Here is a 22,830-nt window from a genome sequence, read left to right on the forward strand (position 1 = left end):
CATTCAAGGTGTGACTGGTTGTGTGAATAAGGGAATAATGGTTGAATGCTGTACACCTTCACTTTAACAATGTCTCTGACATGGTCTCCCATACAAATTTGAAAGATAGGACTGGCTAAGTAAGAATATAAGGGGATGGAAAACTGGCTGGACCACCAAAGGAGACTGATCAGTCGTACAAAATCCAACAGGTGGCTCATTAGTAATTGAATGCCCCAGGGACTGATACTGTTGAACAACTTATTTTTATTAATGATCCAGATGATAGCATTGAGTACTCTGAGTAAGTCTGCAAATGATAAAAGATTGTGAAGAAAGCTCCCAGATACTGAGAAGCAGCTGAGTAGGCTGAAAAAATGGGCTGAAAGAAATCTGATGAAGTTCAGTGGAGGCAAAATGCAAGTTTTGCATCTTGCTTGAAACATGCCTGAGCAAGTCAGGTGTGGAGCTGACTGGCTAAAAGGCAATCTGGCAGACAGTGCAGCCTTGCAGCAAAGGAGGCCAACTGCACACTGGATCATATTACCATGAATAGAGCCATCATGGCAAGGGAAGGAATTCTTTATTTGGCACTTATGAGGTTGGACATGAGTACTCTGTCTAGGTTTGGGATCCTACCATCAAGACAGACATTGAAACACTGGAGTGAGCCCAACTGAGGGCTCCCAAGGCAGGAAGAGGGTTGAGAAGAAACTGAGAGAACTGCGTTTGCTTAGCTTTCAGAGGAGAAAGGATCTCAGGGGAGATCTTATCACTTTCTGGAATTAACTGATAAGAGGGTACAGAGCAGATGCAAAAAGGTTCCAAAGAGTGAGAGAAAGGCAGTGGACTCAAGGTAGAACAGAGGAAGTTCTAACTGGATGCTTGTTTGGACAAGGCTTTAAGCAACCTGATCTAATTGGACCTGCCTTGAATCACACAACCAGTCAACCCACTGTTGAATAAAAGAACACAATGGGAGAATAGCAACAGCTCTGAAAAACTCAGATATAATTCAGAGATGAATTCCTGTGGCAAACACAGGAGAGATACAAGTAGAAAATCCTTACCAAATGATTCTGGCTACCTACCTGCATTCTTTAAGAACTGTAAAGTAGATTTTAATAAAATATCTTGTTCGCAGACATATTTGGGTTCATATTTTGTTTGTGCTGTACTTACAGAAATGGTTTTCCTTGCCAGGACATATGCCTATCATTCATTACATATTCATGCTGAGGAGAGGTCCCCTTACTAGAAACAAATAAACACTACAATCCCCAAAGCCATCTCCTGCAACCCAAGAACTCGAATATTCTACTGAAGTAGGCTTTTTTTGAGTACACAGTATTAAAGCCCTTCTCTGCAAGCTATGGGGACTTTTATTTCACTATTTTACAGAGAACAGAAAGTGAAATAAATTACATTTTACTTCAAAGAATAAAAAGCATTGAATAAGTTGAGATAAGATGAATTAATGTCATCCCTGAAGCTATTAAAGAGCCAGAGGAAGGTGTATTCACCTTGCTGGAGATAGTAAATCACAAGATTCAGTCTTGCCTCAGGAACAACATCAACCAGAGGAGGTAGGACTTGCAAAGCCCCTTCTCCTCCTCGGAAAACCACCTGCAAAGAAAAGCAGCATATTGATAATCATGTATCAGAATCTTTTCTATGATAAGTTAATTCAAAGAAAATAATCCTTAAATTCCTACATAAACAGTAGGAAAGCATCAGTGGCTCTGGCATTAGCTTAATTCCCGCTTTAATATAGTTATAAAATTATACAATGTGACAATCTTTACTCTGAAGAATATAAGTATTTAATCCATATGTAAAGATTAACTTATTTCAGCTTTTAGCAGCTCAAAAGAGTGGTACATTATATATCAAAGATTTAAAAGAATAACATAGTCTGAGTGAAGAGAACACAAAGCTATAAACTGCTTATGATATTTTCATATGAAAAAAATTAGGCTAACAATTCCACATTTATTTAGAATGACACAGGATCCTAAAATGACCAGGAGCAGCTGTTTATACTCCAGTTTCACATGACAGTTCCTCCAACAAAATCTAATTCAATAAAGCATGGGCAAAAATGCCAACATACAAAGTAAACAACACTAACTTACAAAAGTCCAGTTTGAAAGCAGTTTTAACTCTTGGGGAAAGAAGTGTTAGCTTGTGATGACTGCTCTTGAAAAATGATAAAGCAAGTAACTACCTGTCATTAAATATGAGCAATCTACTGTTACCAGTTGTTCAGCAAAATAATAATACCACTGAAGGGAAAATTAACCATTAGTTACTCTTAGTGACTCTTTTACTACAGAACACAACAGTGTTTTGGTTTTACGAGCATCTTTTTTCCTACAATCCCTTGCTTAGTACTTTTCAGATGAAGGCCATTTTCATGAGCTATCTTTATTCCAGTCAAATTGTTCTAGTACTAAATAGAGTTCAGGGTCATCCTGACTGGTTTCTACAGTGTCTTTATGGAGTGGGCTCTACAAAATATCTTGCAAAGGTACTCTTACACAACATAAATTATTTTAATATGCCTTCACGACTAAAAGCAACAGTATTATTATTTTCTTGACACAGTCTCAAACTGTCAGGGAAAAATTCCAGGAAAAAAAAGTAAATACACTTGATGGCAAATTCATTATTCTGGTAGGATTCCTGGAATGGGACTTATATGGCAGTAGAAACTCAATTAAGTCTGCAATTTTTCAAAATATTCCATTTTATTAATCATCATGAAAAGCTCTACAAGTGAGTGCAGTTCATATTAAATCCCAGAAATGCATTACTTACCAGATTGTGCTTAATGAGCTCCTTGCCAAACTCAAAAGATGATGAAGCACTGTCTGTCAAGTTCTTGAGCTCTGCCTGGAATTACATACATTCCAAAATTTTAACGTAAAACCAAAAAAGCACAGAAGCCTAAGTGGAGCTTCAAATGAGCTTCAAAGCTAACAGCAAGACATCTCCATTGGTGTTGGATGACTAGAATATTTTTGCCTTTCCACTTCTATCTAATTATTTTAGCAACTGGGTAATACATATAAACACAAGATCAAAAGGATACTGGGAAAATGGTAAGACCACTGCGCACATATGTGGACAGATGGGTTAATGCCAGAAAAAACATTACTGATTAAGACAAAGGAAAAGAAATGTGTGGAATTTTAAACTAAAATAAAGGTAAGTTGAGGTCCAACAGATACCTCTGCAGCCTTTCCATTGTAAAGTCGGAAATGGTTACAAGCTTTAAGGTTAAGAGCAATGGTGCTGTCAGGAACTTGCTGAAGATAAATGGCTAGCACTTCCTGTGATACATCATAGTAATCCAGTTTGTAATAGCACAGGGCCACATATACATTCAGAGCCAGGTACTCCCTGCAGGAAAGAGGATTAAAGAGAACCTTTAAATCCCACCAGATAGTTTAACATTTTCCATTACAGAGCATTAAAATCAGTAAATAAAAAGAAAACTCTCACATCTATACATATTTCACAAACACATCAAAACTGGGGTTTCTGAGAAATGCTTAGGGCTCCTCTAGTTTGTTAGCTGGAACAGATTCACAGTATTTTTTTCCACAGCAGCTACTGTAGCTTTTAAGAACTACCAACAAATCTGGGAAATGGTGGCAACTTCACACCAAAGAAACATGCAGAACATGAGCACCTGGCAGAACATGATTTTCTAAGCAATATACTCAAAGACATTTAATATGCACACAAAAGTTTGTACCGAGTACAATTGTTTCAAATAATCCTTGTCATTATGATGCCTTAAGTTTTACCTTTCATATTTTACAGATTCTCTGCTTGCCTAGGTGTGTGGCTCTGAGCTTCATATTAAGTGTCAGTAAGATCTCTTCACAGGACAGGTAGACAAAAATAATCCCTTTCCAGCTTGAAACCAAAGAGAACCGTTACAAGCTTCAGGCCCAAAAGGTATAAACAATGGAGAACTGAAGAGAGCAACAAGGAGGATGGAACTTCATAACCTGAAGCTATAATTGGACAATTAACCCAAATATGCAAATGGACTAAAACTTATAAAAGTGTAAAACCTCATGACCGGTCATCCATTTTTGTGACCATTTTGGGTCCATCTCGAGTGTAGCCCTGGCCAGGCTCTTGTACTGGCCCTGTACAGCCCCAAGGTGTAGACTTTAAGGCCTTTTAATAAACACCTACTTTATTCTTTAACTCTGTCTAGTCTCTGTTCTAGATCAGCCTCTCAAGGCATCAATTACAAGCAGTCAAGCCAGAAGAACAAGACAGAGAAAAGACAAGCATTTGTGAAAACTCTAAGTAAAAGGATAATTGTTATGAAGGTTACTCATTTAGCTTTGAGTGATTGTTTCTGCACAACTTGGAGGTTAAAATCTCTTTCTCAAGCATTACATGATATATGAATTATGATGGATTTCTCTGAAACATTCAATAGAAGATAGTGCCAAAAGATAGCAGTACTCTGAGACAGTAGTTTCTATTTTATTAAAAATACTTCCAGCCACTTAAGAATTCAATTTATTCCTTGTTAAATTCTGGACTAAAAATTTGCAGAACATGACAGAAACCCATCAACATATACCATAGAGGATAAACAGAAATGGAAAGAATTTCAGACTTAAAGGAATGCAAGGAACTCTACATAACACCCAAGAACTGAACTCTTCTTAGAAAGGCTAAGTAAGAGGTGAAAGAGAAGTCAATAATTCAAGCAAAGTCACAAGATTGGCCATCAGAGGGGAAAAATAAAAAGACAAAGCAGTACATAACCATATATCATTTCAGAAGAAATAAATGACAAAATAAAAGAGATATCAGAATGAATAAAACAACATCATAAAAAGAAAACAAGAGAGAGCAGACTTCCTTCTAAACGTGGAGTTTTTAATAATCCTTTGAATGAACAAAATTGAGGAGCTGCAACTGGTGCAAATTCCATGACGGGAAAGGGCCATAGTAGTTGTGGAAAATGCCTACTTTCAGAAACTAAGCAACTATATGAAATTTAAATACCACCAATAACAGAGATGCTCCAATAGGGTCTAGAGATACGCACCGATTATCCAGCAGAATGCGCTTGTAGATATCAATAGCTTCCTGGTAGTGTGACCGCATGTAGTGGATAGATGCCAGGCTAAGCTGATCTTCTGTAACATCTTGCAGGTTCTGGTGAGAGCTCATCAGTTTCTTTTCATCACTGAACTGAAAAGAGTGGGACACATTCTCAGAAGAGTTCAGCAAGAAAAGCTTTTTAATTAACCAGGTTAGTTTTGTCCTTGTTGGTAAAATAGCATTAAATATCTGGAAAACCAGTTACTTTAAAGTTAATTGACCAGGGGAGAAAGACAAATATCAATGAGGCAGGTGAGTTCAAACTGGACAAATGTTAGGCTAAAACTAAGCACACATTTTCCTTTAAGGTGTGATTTAGATATAATTACATGTCATGTGCTTTGATGGATAAGAGGGAAAGAACTGAATTAATTATTTCGCAAACAGAATTTCGCAACACAAAATTTCATTGTAATTATCCAAGCCAGCAAAAATTCTGCTATTTGTAGGTCCAAATCTAATGTCTCATGAATATCAGGAAAACACAAGACTTGCAAATAGACAAGCCCTAATTTTTATAAGTCTTCTTTACAGCACTAAGAAGTTCACTAGCACTAGCCTCCAATTTCCAGTTTCTTTAAGCAAATGACTTATTTTTAAAAGCATTGCTGAACAGCACATAAAACACACACAGAGAAGGCTAAAAACAAGGAACAGAGTTAAACATACTTACTATATTTGTACTACAATAGTGAAGTTGAGGTTGTTTACCTAAACAGTCTGCTCAAATCACTTATTCCACTGCTTCCCTTTGTTGATTTTGCTGGTTCAACAGTAATTATGAATTTCTCTTACACACAAATTCTAATATTTGTTTTTCCACCTATTTGAGTTTTCCTCAAATCCTTCTCCTCCCTCTTTGAGCCAATCACAGAGTTAAAAGGCAAGATAAGTTGCTTAACAGAACTAAAGGCAATGGGCTTCACAGGTTTGGTAAAACCCTTTATTTTCAGCAACTAACTAGATAAAGAGAAGTTGCATAATTCCTAGTTCATCAAAGACATCTGTAAGTGCCAATGCCACTGTAAAAATGCTTTAAGATATCTCTCTTAAAATGAACAGATATTTAAGTAAAGAGAATCTGACATCAAAGTTAACATTCTTCTTATAACTTCTTCTTATAACATTCTTAAGGTTTATACTTCCTTTTAAGTCAGTGTCTTTAGTAGCAGAATACTTCTCAAGTATTCTGTACGGGATGGTACAAAACCTAATTTAAGGGAAGACAGCTACGTGTGGTAAGTGAAATTAGCACTTAATTGTTGTGATATATGTGCTAAAGTTAATTCGTGTTATCAAATTATAAAGGGTAAATGTTCACTGTATAAATATGAGTGTTAAAGATTTGTTCAAACTAATATGGGTAAAAGTAAAATGGAAAAACCAAAATAAAAGAATTTCCTCAACTCAGGAAGCACGGGAGGGACACGAGGAAAGTATGATTGGAATTACCAGAAAGGGGGCCTAGAAACTATCGCTGCCAGGAATCCCTGAAAGGATACAAAGGACAACGGAAAACGGAGATACAAGTCCGGAGACCGAGATAATCACTTCAGATGGGTATCTCTACTCGTCTCCGTTGAAAATTAACATATCCATGACACACCCGGGCCCAACCATCAGCTGCATTGTTCCACCCTACCGGTCCATTCAAACTCCCGATACCGGGACTTGCATGATTAATGAAGACGCTTCGGAGGAAAGACCGTCGGAATCCCAGACTTCACTCCACGATCCAGTGTATAAAAAGGGGCGGCTGGAGACCGAAGTTGTGAACTTGGAGGGGTAACAGACTGGCAGAGTCTGTTATCCATGTTCACCCAGCGGCGATCCCGGGCTCGACGCTGTCCTTTTAATTGTGGCTTTCTGAGACTGATATTTTGTCTCACAATAAAATTCTAAATTTCTGATAAATCGAATCTGGTCGATTTTATTTATAACAATTCTGGTGACCCCGACGTGATTGGAGTGATACCGGGACCCCCGTGGGACCCCTGTCTCTGACCAGGAGGCGCCCTGCTGAATTCAGCGGCCTGGCAGAGCTGGGGTAGCCGGGTGGAACCGATCAACCACACGACGAACAGAAACCGCAAAAGCCACACTTAAAAGGGAGATAGGCGAGGTCAGAGCTCTCAGGGAACTCGGGGAGGTTTTTCTTTGGAAGCAGAACCTCCGGAGCCGCGGCGAAGAGATCTACTCATAAAAATCTACGTGCACGAAGAATCCACGCAGGAAAAGGATCGTAAGTATTGCGTGGTTGAGTGGGAGTGGCTGAGCGTGTGAGTGAGACGTGATTTTATCACGAAGCGAGTGGGGACCCCAAAATCGCAGTTCCACTTCCCCGCGAGGGGTGTGGTCGGTTGCGGGGGAAGCGAAAGTTTTGGGGTAAAACGCACCTCACACGTCAATCCTTGAAACTCGGGGAGTTTTCGGAGAAAGGAATCGGCCACAGGAAGGCTGAAAGGGAAGGATACGTCCCTAAGGAGTTCCAGGGACTGGTAAACCTTTCAGCCTTGGACCAGGAACGGTCCGGGGAGGAAGTAAGGAGAAGGGAGAGCTCACACACACCAGAGAAACCCCGGGGGGGGAGCGATCACCCACAAAGGGCAAGTATCTGGTAAACCCACACCATGGGGCAAACAAAAAGCAAAACTAGTAAAAGGAATTTAAGAAAAACAAAATGGGGAACCGGTAAAGGAATCCCCAAAATCCCAGTTGAGAGCCTGCTGGGATGGATGTTAGAACATTGGGAAGAATGTCCCATAAGGGAAAGAAAATCCAAGAAACAGATGATACACTATTGCATAGAAGTGTGGGGAGGGGTGGAAATACCGGATCACGTAACTTGGCCCGTGTTTGGAACATTTGAGGAATGGATATGTAAGGCACTGGTGCTTTATGTCAGAGAAAAGGGAAATGCGGAGGAACAGGAATATGCTGGGGTCTGGGGAAAAATAGATGCGAGGCTGTTACCCGTGAAGATAGAAAACCCTACCGTTGTCTCAGGGGATAAATGGGAACCCTTAGACAATCTACCCCCACCTTACATTGTGCCCTCGCCCCCTCCCCTCCCAGAGCAGAATAATCCGCAAAACCCTGGGAGATTAGGACCTCCTTTAGGACGAGGAATCCCTATGCCCCCGTCTCTTCCATCTGCCCCTCCGCTAGAATCACAATCAGGGGCCCCGTTCCCACCGGTTGGGCTCCCTCCCCCACTAGAACCTGTACAAGCCCCTCAGCCACTGGGAGGGAGGACACAAAGTACACACACCCCTGCACCAACACGGGATGACCTGCTGCCTGATTTAGATTTGGCGGCTTTCTTTAGTCCCCCTGCAAATATACAGCAGGTTTCGGCAGAAGCAAAACACACCCCTCCCGCTAGGAGGACAAGGAGACAGCTAAAGAGAATGAATGAGGTGGAGAGTGAAGGGGAGGGTGAAAAGGCTAATCTTCTCCCCCTAAGGGAAATACCCACCGCTCTGGGAATTATCGGGTACGTAAACGTCCCGATTAATACCAGTGATGTAAGAGCCTTCAAAAAAGAGATGGGGAAGCTTATGGATGACCCTTTAGGGGTCTCCGAAAGGCTAGATGAGTTTTTGGGAACTAGCATCTATTCATATGAGGATCTCACAGCCATTCTAAGGTCTTTGTTCAATACGGAAGAAAGAGAAATGATCAGGCAGGCAGGGATAAGGGAATGGGAACGGAGAAACGTTCAGAGCACTCCTGGAGATCAGAAATGGCCAAGCCAAGATCCCCGATGGAATGCTCAGACCGAGGAGGGTAGGAGAAGTATGATTGATATGAGGAACATTATCATACAGGGAATCAGAGAGGCCGTGCCCCGGGGACAAAATCTGAGTAAGGTTTTCGGGGAATGTCAGGGGAAAGATGAGACTCCCACAGAATGGTTAGAAAGATTGAGAAAAAGCCTCCAGATATATTCAGGGACAGACCCCGATTCTCCCGTGGGAGAGGTACTGTTGAAAACCCAGTTTGTAGCAAAATCGTGGGAGGACATCAGGAAAAAGCTGGAGAAGATCGAGGGATGGCAGGAGAAGGGATTACAGGAATTGCTGCGGGAAGCCCAGAAAATCTATATGAGAAGGGATGAGGAAAAACAGAAAATACAGGCTAGGGTGTTAGTAGTTGCTGTAAGGGAAGCCCAGAAACAGGAATGCCCGCAAGCTTCGGAGAAACCCTTAAGGAAAGCGCCACCGAAGGGGCCAATACGTCCGCAGAAAGGAACCTCAGGGAATCGAATGGAGGGGTTGGAATGTTTTTACTGTAAGAAAAAAGGACACATGAAAAGGGATTGTCCAAAGAGGATAAGGGATGAAAAGATGTTTCAGGAGGACTAGGGACGTCAGGGGCTTTATCTTTTGGGGTCCATAACATCGGGAGAGCCCTTGATAACATTGAAGATAGGACCCAAAGGAACAAAAATGGATTTTTTAGTAGATTCTGGGGCTGAGAAAAGTACATTTAAACAGTTGCCCCCAGGGTGCCAAATAAGCAAAGAATCTATGGTGGTTATAGGAGCTAAAGGGGAACCGTTTAAGGTCCCCATTGTAAAGAATGTGGAAATTGAATCAGAGAATAAAATTTGCTTGGGGGACATGTTGTTAGTAGAAGAAGCTGATTACAACCTGCTGGGTAGGGACCTGATTGTTGCACTGGGTATTAACCTCATTGTAAGGAATTCACAGATAATGGTTAGCATATATAAACTAACCTGTGAAGATGAGGACAAATTTAACCCCAAGGTATGGCATACAGGGAAAGAAGCCGGAAAATTGGTTATGGAACCCATTTCAATTGAAATTGAGAGGCCTGGAGATCCCATAAGGATCAGGCAGTACCCAATCCCTTTAGAAGGGAGACGGGGACTGAAACCTATAATAGAAGATTTAATAAGGAAGGGCATTCTGGAACCTTGCATGTCCAGGCATAATACCCCAATTTTGGCTATTAAAAAGGCAGATGGGAATTATAGGTTAGTGCAGGACTTAAGAGCCATAAATGAAAGAACAAGAACCCGGTTCCCTGTAGTGGCTAACCCCTACACCCTTCTGAACAGGATATCCCCAGAGGATACTTGGTATAGTGTTATAGATCTAAAGGATGCATTCTGGACCTGCCCTTTAGCTGAAGGCAGCAGGGACTTTTTTGCATTTCAATGGGAGGATCCAGACACTAATAGGAAACAACAGTTAAGATGGGCCTCCCTTCCCCAAGGATTTGTGGACTCCCCAAATTTATTTGGACAAGCATTAGAACAATTATTAAGTCAGTTCTCCCCTAGGAAAGGGACAAAGATCTTACAGTATGTAGATGACCTATTGGTGGCTGGTGAAATGGAGGAAGATGTAAGGGAATGTACCATTGATTTATTGAACTTTCAAGGGGAAAAGGGATTAAAGGTAGCAAAACAAAAGTTACAGTTCACCGAATCAGGGGTGAAATATCTAGGGCATTGGCTGGTAAAAGGGAAAAAGAAATTAGATCCAGCAAGAGTAGCTGGGATTATAGAATTGCCTCCCCCTAGAACCAAAAGACAAGTACGTCAGCTATTGGGGCTGTTAGGATATTGTAGACAATGGATAGAAGGGTAGAGTGAAAAGGCTAAATTTTTGTATGAAAAACTAACTGCAGAAAAGATAAAATGGACTGAACAGGATGACAAAGAATTGGAACAACTAAAGGGTGCTTTGGTAACTGCCCCAGCATTAAGCCTCCCTGATATAAATAAGAAATTCCAATTATTTGTAAATGTAGGGAACCACACAGCACATGGGGTTTTGACACAAGAATGGGCTGGAGATAGAAAGCCTGTAGGTTACCTTTCCAAGCTATTGGACCCTGTAAGCAGGGGGTGGCCTACATGTTTACAGGCAATAGTAGCTGTAGCCTTATTAGTAGAAGAAGCCAAAAAGATTACTTTTGGGGCCCCCATTACAGTTTATACCCCACATAATGTAAGAACTGTTTTGCAACAAAAAGCTGAGAAATGGCTCACGGATGCAAGGCTTTTGAAATATGAGGCCATCCTTCTCCATGCTCCAGAATTAGAATTAAAAACAACACAAGCAAGTAACCCTGCTGGGTTCCTGTTTGGGGAAGCATCATCTGAGCCTATGCATAATTGTACGGACCTAATAGAATTACAGACAAAGATTAGAGAGGATCTGGAGGACGAGGAACTTGAAGAAGGGGAAAAATGGTTCGTAGATGGATCAGCCAGAGACATAGAAGGGAAAAGAAAATCAGGATATGCTATTATAGATGGGAAAACTGGGAAAGTAGTCAAATCAGGCCCCTTGGGTACTTCTTGGTCAGCCCAGGCATGTGAATTGTATGCTGTATTACAAGCTCTTAAAGAACTTAAGGGAAAAATAGGGACTATTTTTACTGACTCAAAATATGCTTTTGGGGTAGTACATACTTTTGGAAAAATTTGGGAAGAAAGAGGACTAGTAAACACCAGAGGGAAAGGTTTAATACATGAGGATTTGATAAGACAAATCCTCAAGGCAGTAAGGGAACCCGAGGCTATTGCAGTAGTATATGTAAAGAGTCATCAAGCTGGATTACAATTCAGAATACGTGGCAATAATCTGGCTGATCAGGAAGCCAGAAAGGCAGCTCTCCTCACCGTAGACATCCCGGAGAGCAGAACAGAAAACCCCAGAGAATTCTCTCCACATCCTACAGAAACAGAAATTGAGGAATTCAAGAAAATAGGGGGTATTTTAGTAAATGGGAAATGGGAGTTGGCTGACTGTCGAGAATTGATTCCAAAGGCCTATGCCAGGACCATATTGAAGAGATTACATGCACAAACCCATTGGGGAACTCAAGCCTTAGCCGAACAATTTCTAAAGTTTTTTGGATGCAAAGGTATTTTTGAGTTAGCAAAGCAGGAAGTTCAGAGTTGCTTAGTGTGCCAGAAAATTAATAAGTCAAGGGTTAGGCAAAATGCATTGGGGGGACGCCCCTTAGCATATCATCCTTTTGGGAGAATACAAGTAGATTTCACGGAGTTACCCGAAATAGGGAGAAATAGATACCTGTTAGTAATAGTAGATCAATTAACACATTGGGTAGAGGCATTCCCTAGCCCCAGGGCAACAGCTCAAACAGTAGCACGCAGGTTACTAGAGGAAATAATACCCAGATATGGGATCCCTGACTCCATAGATTCAGATCAGGGAACCCATTTTACATCTAAGGTCATAAGAAACTTGGCAGAAGCCCTGGGAATCAGATGGGAATATCATACACCTTGGCATCCTCAGAGTTCAGGTCAGGTAGAAAGAATGAATCAAACTCTGAAAGCACAGTTATCAAAACTTATGCTGGAGACTAAAATGTCATGGATTAAATGCCTCCCTCTAGCCCTCCTAAATATTAGGACGCAACCCCATTCAGGTTCGGGATTATCTCCATTCGAGATGCTATATGGAATGCCCTATGAGCATGGAATGCCAATTGGACACCCCCGGGTAGAGGATTGTCAGATCCAGTCTTATATTGTCTTAATTAACAAAAATTTACAGGAACTACGGAGACGCGGATTAATAGCACAAAGCACCCCCCTAGGATTTGCTATCCACAAAATCCAGCCGGGTGATCGGGTGCTAATCAGAGCATGGAAAGAAGCCCCGCTGTCATCGCATTGGGAGGGACCTTTCCTCGTCCTCCTCACTACAGATACTGCAGTGAGAACAGCAGAAAAAGGCTGGACCCATTCCTCCCGAGTGAAAAAGGTGGAACAACACAGCAGCTCTCCGCAGTGGAAAATCACCTCAGCGCCTGGAGATTTAAAGCTGAGAATCCATCGAGACACCCAATGACCAGCGCTTATCGGATAAGTTGCACCCAGGCAGGATGTCCCTGCTATCCTTTTGTTCATTTTAAGTGCGGGTATTGTGAGCAAGTTTGGGTGACTCATTGTGTCCGGGGAGCTAGACCTTGGAGTTTATGTGTACCTTGTTACGAGGAGGAAGCCAGGCTTACCAATCTATTCCTATACGTTGCCACAGAATCGGGATTGTTCGAATTGGATTCTCCTGAGTGGTTCCATTATTTCACTAATGGGATAAGGGGAGGATTAAATAAAAGGGCGGATCCACTCGTAATTGAGTGCAGGAGAATGTTGAAAGTACCCTGTGGAGCAGATCAAATAAAAATAACTAGGTGGGAACAGTACAAGAGGCGATACGCTCAGAGGAGCACCGGCAGGAACCCAGAAGAATATCCCTGCTGCCAAGAAGATGGATTACCCCGCCGCTGGTGGCAACCCAACGGGCGAAGGGTTGAGCAGAGGGATAGGCCCATGGGTAACCCTGGTGATCCTGAGTCTAGCCATGTACCCCACGAAAGGCCTCCACAACCCCCAAGAGAGAATGGGGGAGGGAACTAATCCCTCCAAGGTTCCTTCAAACTTTACCAGGAACGGAGTTTTGGAATCCAGGGTACGAGTAGACTGGTTTACACTAAAAAGGGGGGAGAATCACAAATGGAATGAAGGGGTCAAATTGAACAGATCCAATCACCCGATGGCAATATCTAGGAGGAGAAGGGAGGTAAGCAGTCTTCCTCTGATCCCCACCTGCAAGGAATGTAACAAGACTGTCTGGATTGGAGGAAAAAGAGAAAGTACTTTTGTAGGATATTTACAAGTTAACCCCTTATGTTATGATGAGAAAAAACTGAAAATGTGTGCCCTGAATGGGAAAACATATTGGGTGGGACAAAATGAGAAATTACAAACAGCTGCTTTAGCCAGTGGACCTACATTACTCGATATGTTGGGTGAAAATGATGAAAGGGTTTGTTTAAGGATGGACAAGGTTTTCTGTTTTTCTAAAGATGAGGAAGGGTTAGACCCAGAGAACAAGATACAGAAGGTAGCCTTAGAGTTTAAACGACAGGAATTAGCGGCTAAGAAAAAGAGAATGGAGCAGGAAAGAATGAGGACACTAAGTGAGCAATATGAACAATTAGAAAAACAATCTAATGATTGGAGCCTGGCTACCTCCAGCAAAAACCTTTTCCCGGATTTGGCGCAAGAAATTGCTACTGAATTAGGGCTAACTAATTGTTGGATCTGTGGAGGATTGAGATCCGCAGAAAGATGGCCCTGGAAAGGTGAGAGTTTAACCCCTGACAATTGCTAAAATGGGATAACAAAATCTTAAACACTTTGACCCGACCAGGAGGATGGACACTAGACGAACGAGTAATAGGAACAATCTGTATAAGCAGAGAAGGAAATGTTTACAATGATGTAGTGGGATACACTCCTTGTCTATCCACTCTAGCTGTAAATTCCAACAATAAATCCAAGATATGGCAACCAGAACCCCCTAATGGGTACTGGGGAGAGAAAAAAGAAGAGAAATGTAGTTGGGTAGAGGAAATTGAACTCTGTTGGCATGAGCTAGCTAACGCTAACCCTTACTACTCCCTAACTGAGTTGGTAGAATTTTGGGAAAAGCCTGAAAATATAAATATTAAATGGAAAGCACCCAGCGGAATTTACTGGATTTGTGGGAAAAAAGCATATAGTGAGCTACCCCGGAGATGGAAGGGGTCTTGTACCCTAGGTATGATTAAACCCTCTTTCTTTACACTCCCCAGAACTGGCAGCAATTTACTAGGGGCTCCTTTGTATGAGACCCTCAGCAGGAGAAAGCGAGAGGTAAAGAAGGAACTTCCACAAGTGGGAGGGAATCAGAAATGGGGAGAGGAAGAATGGCCTGCAGAGCGCATTATAGAATACTATGGTTCCGCCACATGGGCACAAGATGGGAGCTGGGGATACAGAACCCCAGTATACTTGTTGAACCGACTAATTAGGTTACAAGCCGTAGTAGAAATAGTGTCTAACCATACCTCAGACACCTTGGAATTGTTGGCCAGACAGCACTCACAGATGAGAGCTTTCGTGTACCAAAATAGAATAGCTTTAGACTATTTATTAGCAGAAGAAGGGGGCGTTTGTGGAAAATTTAATGACTCAGAGTGTTGTATCGAAATAAATGACTATGGAGAAACTATCAGAGATTTGGCTGCAGAAATCAAAAAGGTGGCACATGTCCCAGTGCAAAAATGGAATTCGATACTCAAAGCATCATGGTGGGATCAAATATTTGGAGCAGGAGATTGGTGGAAAAAGGTGGGATTCTTTATCCTGTGCTCTGTAGCTGGATTAGTATTCTTGCCCTGCCTAATACCCTGCCTAATAAGACTAATTCACACAGTAGTCCAGGGAATGCAAGTAGCAGCCCTTCCTATGGACCCTGAATTAGCCTCGGGTGGGTTAGCCAAGAACAAAGCTACCTCGAAAATTATGAACCTAACTGAGGAAAAGAGTACTGCTGCCCAGGTGTTAGAAAGATTTGAAGCCCAAATACAGGAGGGAAACATGGAAAGAACATATTGGAGTAAAACAACAGGGGAAATGTTAACAGAATAATGGTTAAGAGGCTTTTTTATCTTGACAAAGAAAAAAGACTATAACCGGAACACGAATTAAATTGGTGAATTTGGAAGAGGGGGGATTGTGATATATGTGCTAAAGTTAATTTGTGTTATCAAATTATAAAGGGTAAATGTTCACTGTATAAATATGAGTGTTAAAGATTTGTTCAAACTAATATGGGTAAAAGTAAAATGGAAAAACCAAAATAAAAGAATTTCCTCAACTCAGGAAGCACGGGAGGGACATGAGGAAAGTATGATTGGAATTACCAGAAAGGGGGCCTAGAAACTATCGCTGCCAGGAATCCCTGAAAGGATACAAAGGACAACGGAAAACGGAGATACAAGTCCGGAGACCGAGATAATCACTTCAGATGGGTATCTCTACTCGTCTCCGTTGAAAATTAACATATCCATGACACACCCGGGCCCAACCATCAGCTGCATTGTTCCACCCTACCGGTCCATTCAAACTCCCGATACCGGGACTTGCATGATTAATGAAGACGCTTCGGAGGAAAGACCGTCGGAATCCCAGACTTCACTCCACGATCCAGTGTATAAAAAGGGGCGGCTGGAGACCGAAGTTGTGAACTTGGAGGGGTAACAGACTGGCAGAGTCTGTTATCCATGTTCACCCAGCGGCGATCCCGGGCTCGACGCTGTCCTTTTAATTGTGGCTTTCTGAGACTGATATTTTGTCTCACAATAAAATTCTAAATTTCTGATAAATCGAATCTGGTCGATTTTATTTATAACAATTGTTGTTGAAATTAAATTAAATTTCATGCTATTAACAATATGATTTCCTGGACACAGAACTACTTAAGAGAATTTTGGGGGTTAGGTTTGTTCCTTTTTTTTCAGCTATAGAATTTTCCCCCATAAGTTGCTAAGAGACTAAGTACTGCTGCTTAGAGGGTGCTTGACCAACACAAAAGACGTGGCCGGAGGTCAGGAGGGGGAAGATCACACGAGTTTTGGGGGAAGGAAAAGGACAGGGCTGAGGGAGCTGGGGGTTTTTCTGGGCATTTGAGAGGACGGCCAGGTTGCTGCTTGCTGCGGGAGAAGTCCACTGTCAATAGAAAGTCCGGTCCTGGGAGATGCTACCATCATCTGCCTGTGTACCCAGGAACTCTGCTCCTTCGCCTGCCCTGCTGGACTCCCTGCTAGGGAGTCGCAGCTTCTCCAGCACTGGTCTTTTTGCTACACTGAAGCCCCGCACCTCCCCTGCCTGCCGGGACACCCCCCTGCCTGCTGGGGACATCCTGCCTTTCCAGCCATCAGCCCCAGAGTTTCCACTGTTCCAGCTTGGTGCTCTTGGAGTCCCAGGAGATCAGACTGCCCCAGGCTTTGTGAAACAAAGCCCCTCGAGGTTCCTGGTTCTGTTTATTATTAATGTTGTAGTTGTTGCTTGTTTGCCCTGTTATATTTACTAGTAAAGAACTGTTATTCCTTTCCCCATAGCCCTGCCTGAAAAGCCCCTTTAATTTTCTAAATTACTTGGAGGGAGGGGATTGGAATTCCCCATTCCTAGAGAGGCCTCGCCTCTCCCTAGCAGATACCTGTCTTTCAAACCAAGACAGCGGATCAGTAATAGCATATACATCATTTTGGTGAAATTGCTACATATATAAGAGAGCTGCAAGTTATGAAAACTTGGAACATTTAGAAAGAAAAGTAAAATAGTGGCTTCTACATTTTTGATTCTATTAAGGTTTCATGCTCCTCATGATCAAAAATACCATTACATTCCTATGGTATGACTTATGTGAAGTGTATTGGTAATACTTCCCTTAGAAACAAGTTGAGAGCATCTATTCTGAGATCATGTTTTCATACTTGCTTTCTTCTCCACATTTTAATACAGTTAGGGTGGTTATGAAAAATGTTTTTTCTCCTGCCACCACAGGCATTTTAATTATTTTGCCGGGTTGCCAGCATAAATTACAGATTAGCAAATTGAAAAGAAAACAAACAAAGCAGGAGTGAAAAAAAGACATCATACCTTATGTGCCAAGTGAAAAAGTAAACGGTTCTGGAGACCACTCTTAGGTGCTGAAAGGGAAATTCAGTAAGTATTATTGTAATGAACGACTCACAGGGTATCTCTTTATATTTTTAACTTTTTCAATAGACATAATACTCCCCTATCCTTTCATTAACTAGCCCAAGTACAGTTCTTCATTGAGAGCCCTTTGCAGGTCATGCCTTGGGGGAGATTCTACCAGAGTGGTTTAGAGGTCTTCCTCATTCCTATCTTCATTCTCTGACTTATTTCTTTTTAAATCCCTGTTGAAAATAATTTTTCATTGGCCTCTACATTCCATGAGCCTTAAAACTTCTATGAATTGCATTATAATTTCCCTGCAGCAATTTCTTGATAATTCTCTGTGTGGTTTTTTTTGTGGCACATAAGCATAGCGCCTTCTCAAAATAAAAAGCAGCAACACATAAACTCCTCAAGGCTCCTTCTATGACGTGTCACATTTGAAGTAAGTTTTGATTTATAATTCCAGGAATCTTGACAATTTCTAGTGTATTGAAAAAACCAGTGCTGCTACCATTTTGTCAGGCATGCACATTACATTATACTTCTAATATTTCTTCTGTTCTTAGGAATGAAAGGTACATGAAAGAATTCCATGGTCAGAGCACATAATATTCAAACAAACATATAGTAAGAGATTTAAAGGGGAAATCTTCTTACTAGAGCCAGTAAAGTTAATGACATTTCTTGCTCTATCAGAATTAGGAATTCCATTGAATTCACCCATATGACACAAATTGTAAACTGCAGAGTTTTAAGTCACTAGAGCCTTTTGCTTCCCCAAGACCGACAAATTTCCTCATTGAACAGAGCTATTAATTACTTTTGCAAGCAATCTTCCAAAAAGCCTTCCCTTGTTTCCTGCACTGTCCCTAGTCTAATGAGCACTCTCATTCTCCCTCAGACCAACCAGCTGGCAAACCATGTTCAACAGAGGGGAGGTACATGGAATCTTTACAAAAAGCAGAATTACTTACTGTGTTTATAAGGCCACAAAAGTGCAGAATTAGCACAGCAATAGCCTGAAACACAAGGCTGTAATTCTTCTGACATCCTAAACCATAAAAGAGGACTCAAACCACCAATTCCTCTTTCCCACCCCCGCCCCGAAGATTTTTTTTTTTTTTTAAAGCAATTTAGGGAGAGATTTCCAGGTTTCTTACTCTTTCTCCACGCAGTAACACAGTGGACAGTGCCAAAACCCAGTCCATTCTGATCAGATTGGCAGCACAAGGCTGCCCACCTACTTCTAATAAGTACAGCAATTATTTCTTTCCTTTTTTCCTTAGCAAGCTGTGTTATTTAACCATGTTCCTAGAAAAATGAGGACAATGAATTGTATCTTTAAAGAACTATAATAGAAGTCCAAAATACAAAGGTGGTATGAAAGCACGTTTACAAGACCACAACATCCTATAAGACACTTCTAACAGAGCATCAAATTGTTAAGAAGCTAAATGGTCTTCAGTCTAGGATATATGTGGGAATTAGGGTATTTCTTGCAGAACAGAAAGTTTTTCTGATCTACAATAAATATTGCATAGGCAGCTGTAGCAGTGTAACTGACATGGCAGCATGGATATTTCATCCATTGAGTTAGAAAGTGAGAGTACCTTAATTTAAGTGCATGCTCTTCACTCTACATGTTCCCCAGCATTAATTGATAGGTTTTAATATCGAAGTTTAGAAGGGTTGCACGTGGACCCTACATCTGCTTTTGTGACAAACTATTTGGTCATCAATGACTCCAAAAATACAAGCAGGACAGATTGTGGCATTTATACTGAAAATAACATATTGTATAATCACAGTATTATGGGTAAAGACACCAAGGTTACTTTTTCGAGTAGGTTATCTTTTTTTTCCCCTTTTTGACTGTGTCTAAGCATTAATTTCACTGTGAAAATTGTGACTTGTAAGCAATACTGTCAAGAATCTAAACCAAGGAATTTTTGTTTCACTAGTCAACCAGCAGAGTTGCAGAGTGCAGAGTGCCCTTGCAAACCTGGCATCTGATCTGACACCAAAATTATTATTTATTTCTTGGCAAAAGCTGAAGGGTTAGCCCACATTATCTAACACCTAAAAACAGACAAAAGATGAAATCTGAGTTTTGATGGTGTGCATGAATATATGGAGGGTGGAGAAGCGTCCTTCTTTGTAAGATATTACATGATACTAGCTATCTGATATTCTTTAAAATAAGTTGCTTAAAACCCCATGTAAATGTAGCCCTGTCAATATAGTAAGCAGAAATATGGAAACATTCAATATAAGCGGTTTCTTTTCTCTTGGTGCCAATGCACTCCTTGAGGAAGACAAGGAAGCATACGAAAAAGGTCAGTTTTCAGAAAGAATGGGGTCATGAATATTGGATAAAGATGTTGTCAATCACTGGAGCAGGAAGTGATACAACTGCCTCATCAGAGATAATGATTCTTAAGGGACATTTAAGGGGCATTAGTTTGTTCTTTTATTATTCTCTGCTGCTACTGATTTTCACTGTCACTGATCTATTAATGCTACAAGGAAGTACAATCTTCTTTTCCTGTTCTACTTTTTCAAAACAATGGCTCAACCTTTTTTTTTTTTTTTTTTTTTTTTTAATCAGTACTAAGCAATCTTGGGATAATAACATACATGATGACAATGCTGCATAGCAACAAACTGGAGCCTGCTCCAGGTCTAGTATTGACCTTACACTCAAGTACTGGAGTAGCTGGACATGATATATCTCTTTCCACCTAGGAAACACATTGATATTCCTTTGCCACAATTTTTGTCATGATCAGTGCTTTTTTTCCAGGCACTAGCATCATAGCTAGTCATCGATCTTGAAAGTGTTCTGTATATTTTTATGTGTTGACACTGACAGGCACCTACAGAAGTATTTGTTAAATAAAATAAGCAACTACAGTAAGAATGAAGACATTGTTGAAGACATCTTCACTAATTATTAAACAAAACATTGAACTCACTAGAAATGGCAGCTCAGACTCTTGGTAAGTTCCATATTGCTGTCTCAGGCCATAAAAAGATGATGAAATAGAGTCATGGACTATCTGGCATTTGTGTCCTCTCATAAGAGTGCAAGGCACTGCTGGTCATGCATCCAGCATTAACAAATCCCATCTACCACATAATGCATATTCTATAGCAGCCCTTCACACATCAACAGGCTTACAACACACGTTAAACACGCATACCAGGAGCTGGTAGGAATGGAGCAGGGCTTAAAAGACTCCATCCTACAGTAGAAAATACGACCAAAGGAAATCTTATTCTCCTTGTCCCTGAGAAACAACACTCTGCTCATCTGAACACAGTAGCTGAATGTGTGCTCCCTGTGTGCCTCAAAACCAAAGTTTCACTGGTGGAGGGGAAAATGAAAGGGAATGGGAAAAATGTTCAAAAAGAACCATGGTCCAGCAGTGAGGTTTACACTTATACTCATTTGAATAGCTCAACTTTTCAGAATTTTCTTGAATGAAATTTACAGACTATATTCACTGTAATATCCTGTAAGAGGATATCCACAAAATTTAAATGGCAGTTCAGCTATGTTCAGTTACTTGCAATACACACACATTTAATTTCAGTCATACTATGCACAGCAAATTAGGATCATCAAATTAATTACTCCTGGGCTGTAGCTTCCACTATACTTAAAAAGGCAAACCAAGAAAATAAGGTTAGTAGCTTTTAGAGTTTAAAAATGTTATTCTCACTCGTGCATTTTGAAAGTTCCATATATGAAATGGCTGGTTCAAAACCTCAGCTAAAATGCACCAGAAAATAAGTACTGTTCTCAAGAAATAGAGTGCAAGCAACAAGGCAGTTAAAATCATGTTGGTGAACATGCAATCCTAAGAAAAGAAAAAGCCAGTAACTGTTCCGTGCCTGCTTGTAACTGAACATTTTCAGTGGTGACAACTATTTCACACCTGAAAAACATTACTTCATAAAAAAGCAAAACCGGTCTGAAAAATGTAATTGTTCTTACTAACCCATACCTGTTCTGCTTTTGTACAATATTGCTCCTTTCAATATAGGCTGTAAAATGAGTTCTCTATTCAGTTATACCACATTCAGATCTGACATACGCAGAGATGTGCAGAAGCAAAGTAATTACAAAGCTTTTCCCATCAAAAATTGGAAGGGATGAAAAAAACCCCAAACTTTAGTGAATGGTTCAGCAATACAACGCCATCTGTGCATGAATCTTAAAAAAGAAAAGAAAAAAAAATAAATATATATATAAAAATAATGAATTATTATTATATATTAAATCAAGATCAGTAGTTTAAGCCTCATTCTCTCAAGACAAGATTGGCTACCCACAGCACAGAAAACATATGTTCAGCCAATGTATGAGAACACAGATGCAAAAGGAATCAACAAAGCATCACCTGGCAGCTTCACTATGGGATGACTACAAAATAACAGTAGCTGACTTGGAAGTAACTCTACCTTCATCTTAGAACCAGGAACATTAGTAACTGCAGTGTGGACAACAGGGGAAAAGGAGATGCCAGAATTACATGAAAGGAATTTGGAAGAAAGCCTAGAGGAGGTAAAATACAACTGTATTAACACAACCTTCAAGGAGGGATTTTTCTTCATTGCCTTTTTGCTCTACTTCTTAGGTTGTATTTGCAGTAATTCTTTTTTATATGGCTTTTGATATTTAGACTTATTTTTTTCCTAAGAGAATCACAGAATGGCTTAGATTGGAAGGGACTTTAAAGACATCTAATTCCAACCCCCTGCCGCAGACATGAACACTTTCCACTAGACCAGGTTTCTGAAAGCCTTGTTCAGGTTGGCTTTGAAGACTTCCAGGGATCGAAGTTCTCTGGGCAACCCCTCACCACCCTTACAGTAAAGAATTTCTTCCTTGTATCTAATCTAAACCTATTCTCTTTCAGTTAAAAGCCATTCCTTCTTGTCCTATCACTACATGCCTGTGTTAATGGTTCCTGTTCAGCTCTCTTGTAAGCATTTTCTAGGTGCTGGAAAGCCTCAGTGAGGTCTCCCTGAAGCCCTCTGTTCTCCAAGCTGAAAAATCCAACTCTCTTTGTCTTTCCTTGTAGTAAAGACCTTCAATCATTTTGGTGGCCTCCTCTGGACTCGCTCCAGCAGGTCCATGTCCTTTCTATGCT

The 22,830-nt window shown here is 40.8% G+C and overlaps 1 protein-coding gene across 2 annotated transcripts in view; it reads right to left on the reverse strand.

Annotated features, from left to right (window-relative positions):
• The window catches only part of IFT56 (intraflagellar transport 56), a 53,006-nt gene that overhangs the window by 18,803 nt on the left and 11,373 nt on the right, over positions 1 to 22,830 (reverse strand). For both annotated transcript variants that reach the window (XM_040061877.2, XM_058420346.1), the window contains exons 5-9: positions 17,627 to 17,676; positions 5,069 to 5,214; positions 3,213 to 3,384; positions 2,800 to 2,874; positions 1,503 to 1,605 (exon numbers count right to left, since the gene is read on the reverse strand). In XM_040061877.2, coding sequence (XP_039917811.1) covers positions 1,503 to 1,605; positions 2,800 to 2,874; positions 3,213 to 3,384; positions 5,069 to 5,214; positions 17,627 to 17,676 — 546 coding nt within the window. The remainder of the gene's footprint in view (positions 1 to 1,502; positions 1,606 to 2,799; positions 2,875 to 3,212; positions 3,385 to 5,068; positions 5,215 to 17,626; positions 17,677 to 22,830) is intronic.

This window comes from Hirundo rustica, chromosome 4, assembly GCF_015227805.2.
Source record: "Hirundo rustica isolate bHirRus1 chromosome 4, bHirRus1.pri.v3, whole genome shotgun sequence".
Taxonomy (NCBI): Eukaryota; Metazoa; Chordata; class Aves; order Passeriformes; family Hirundinidae; genus Hirundo; species Hirundo rustica.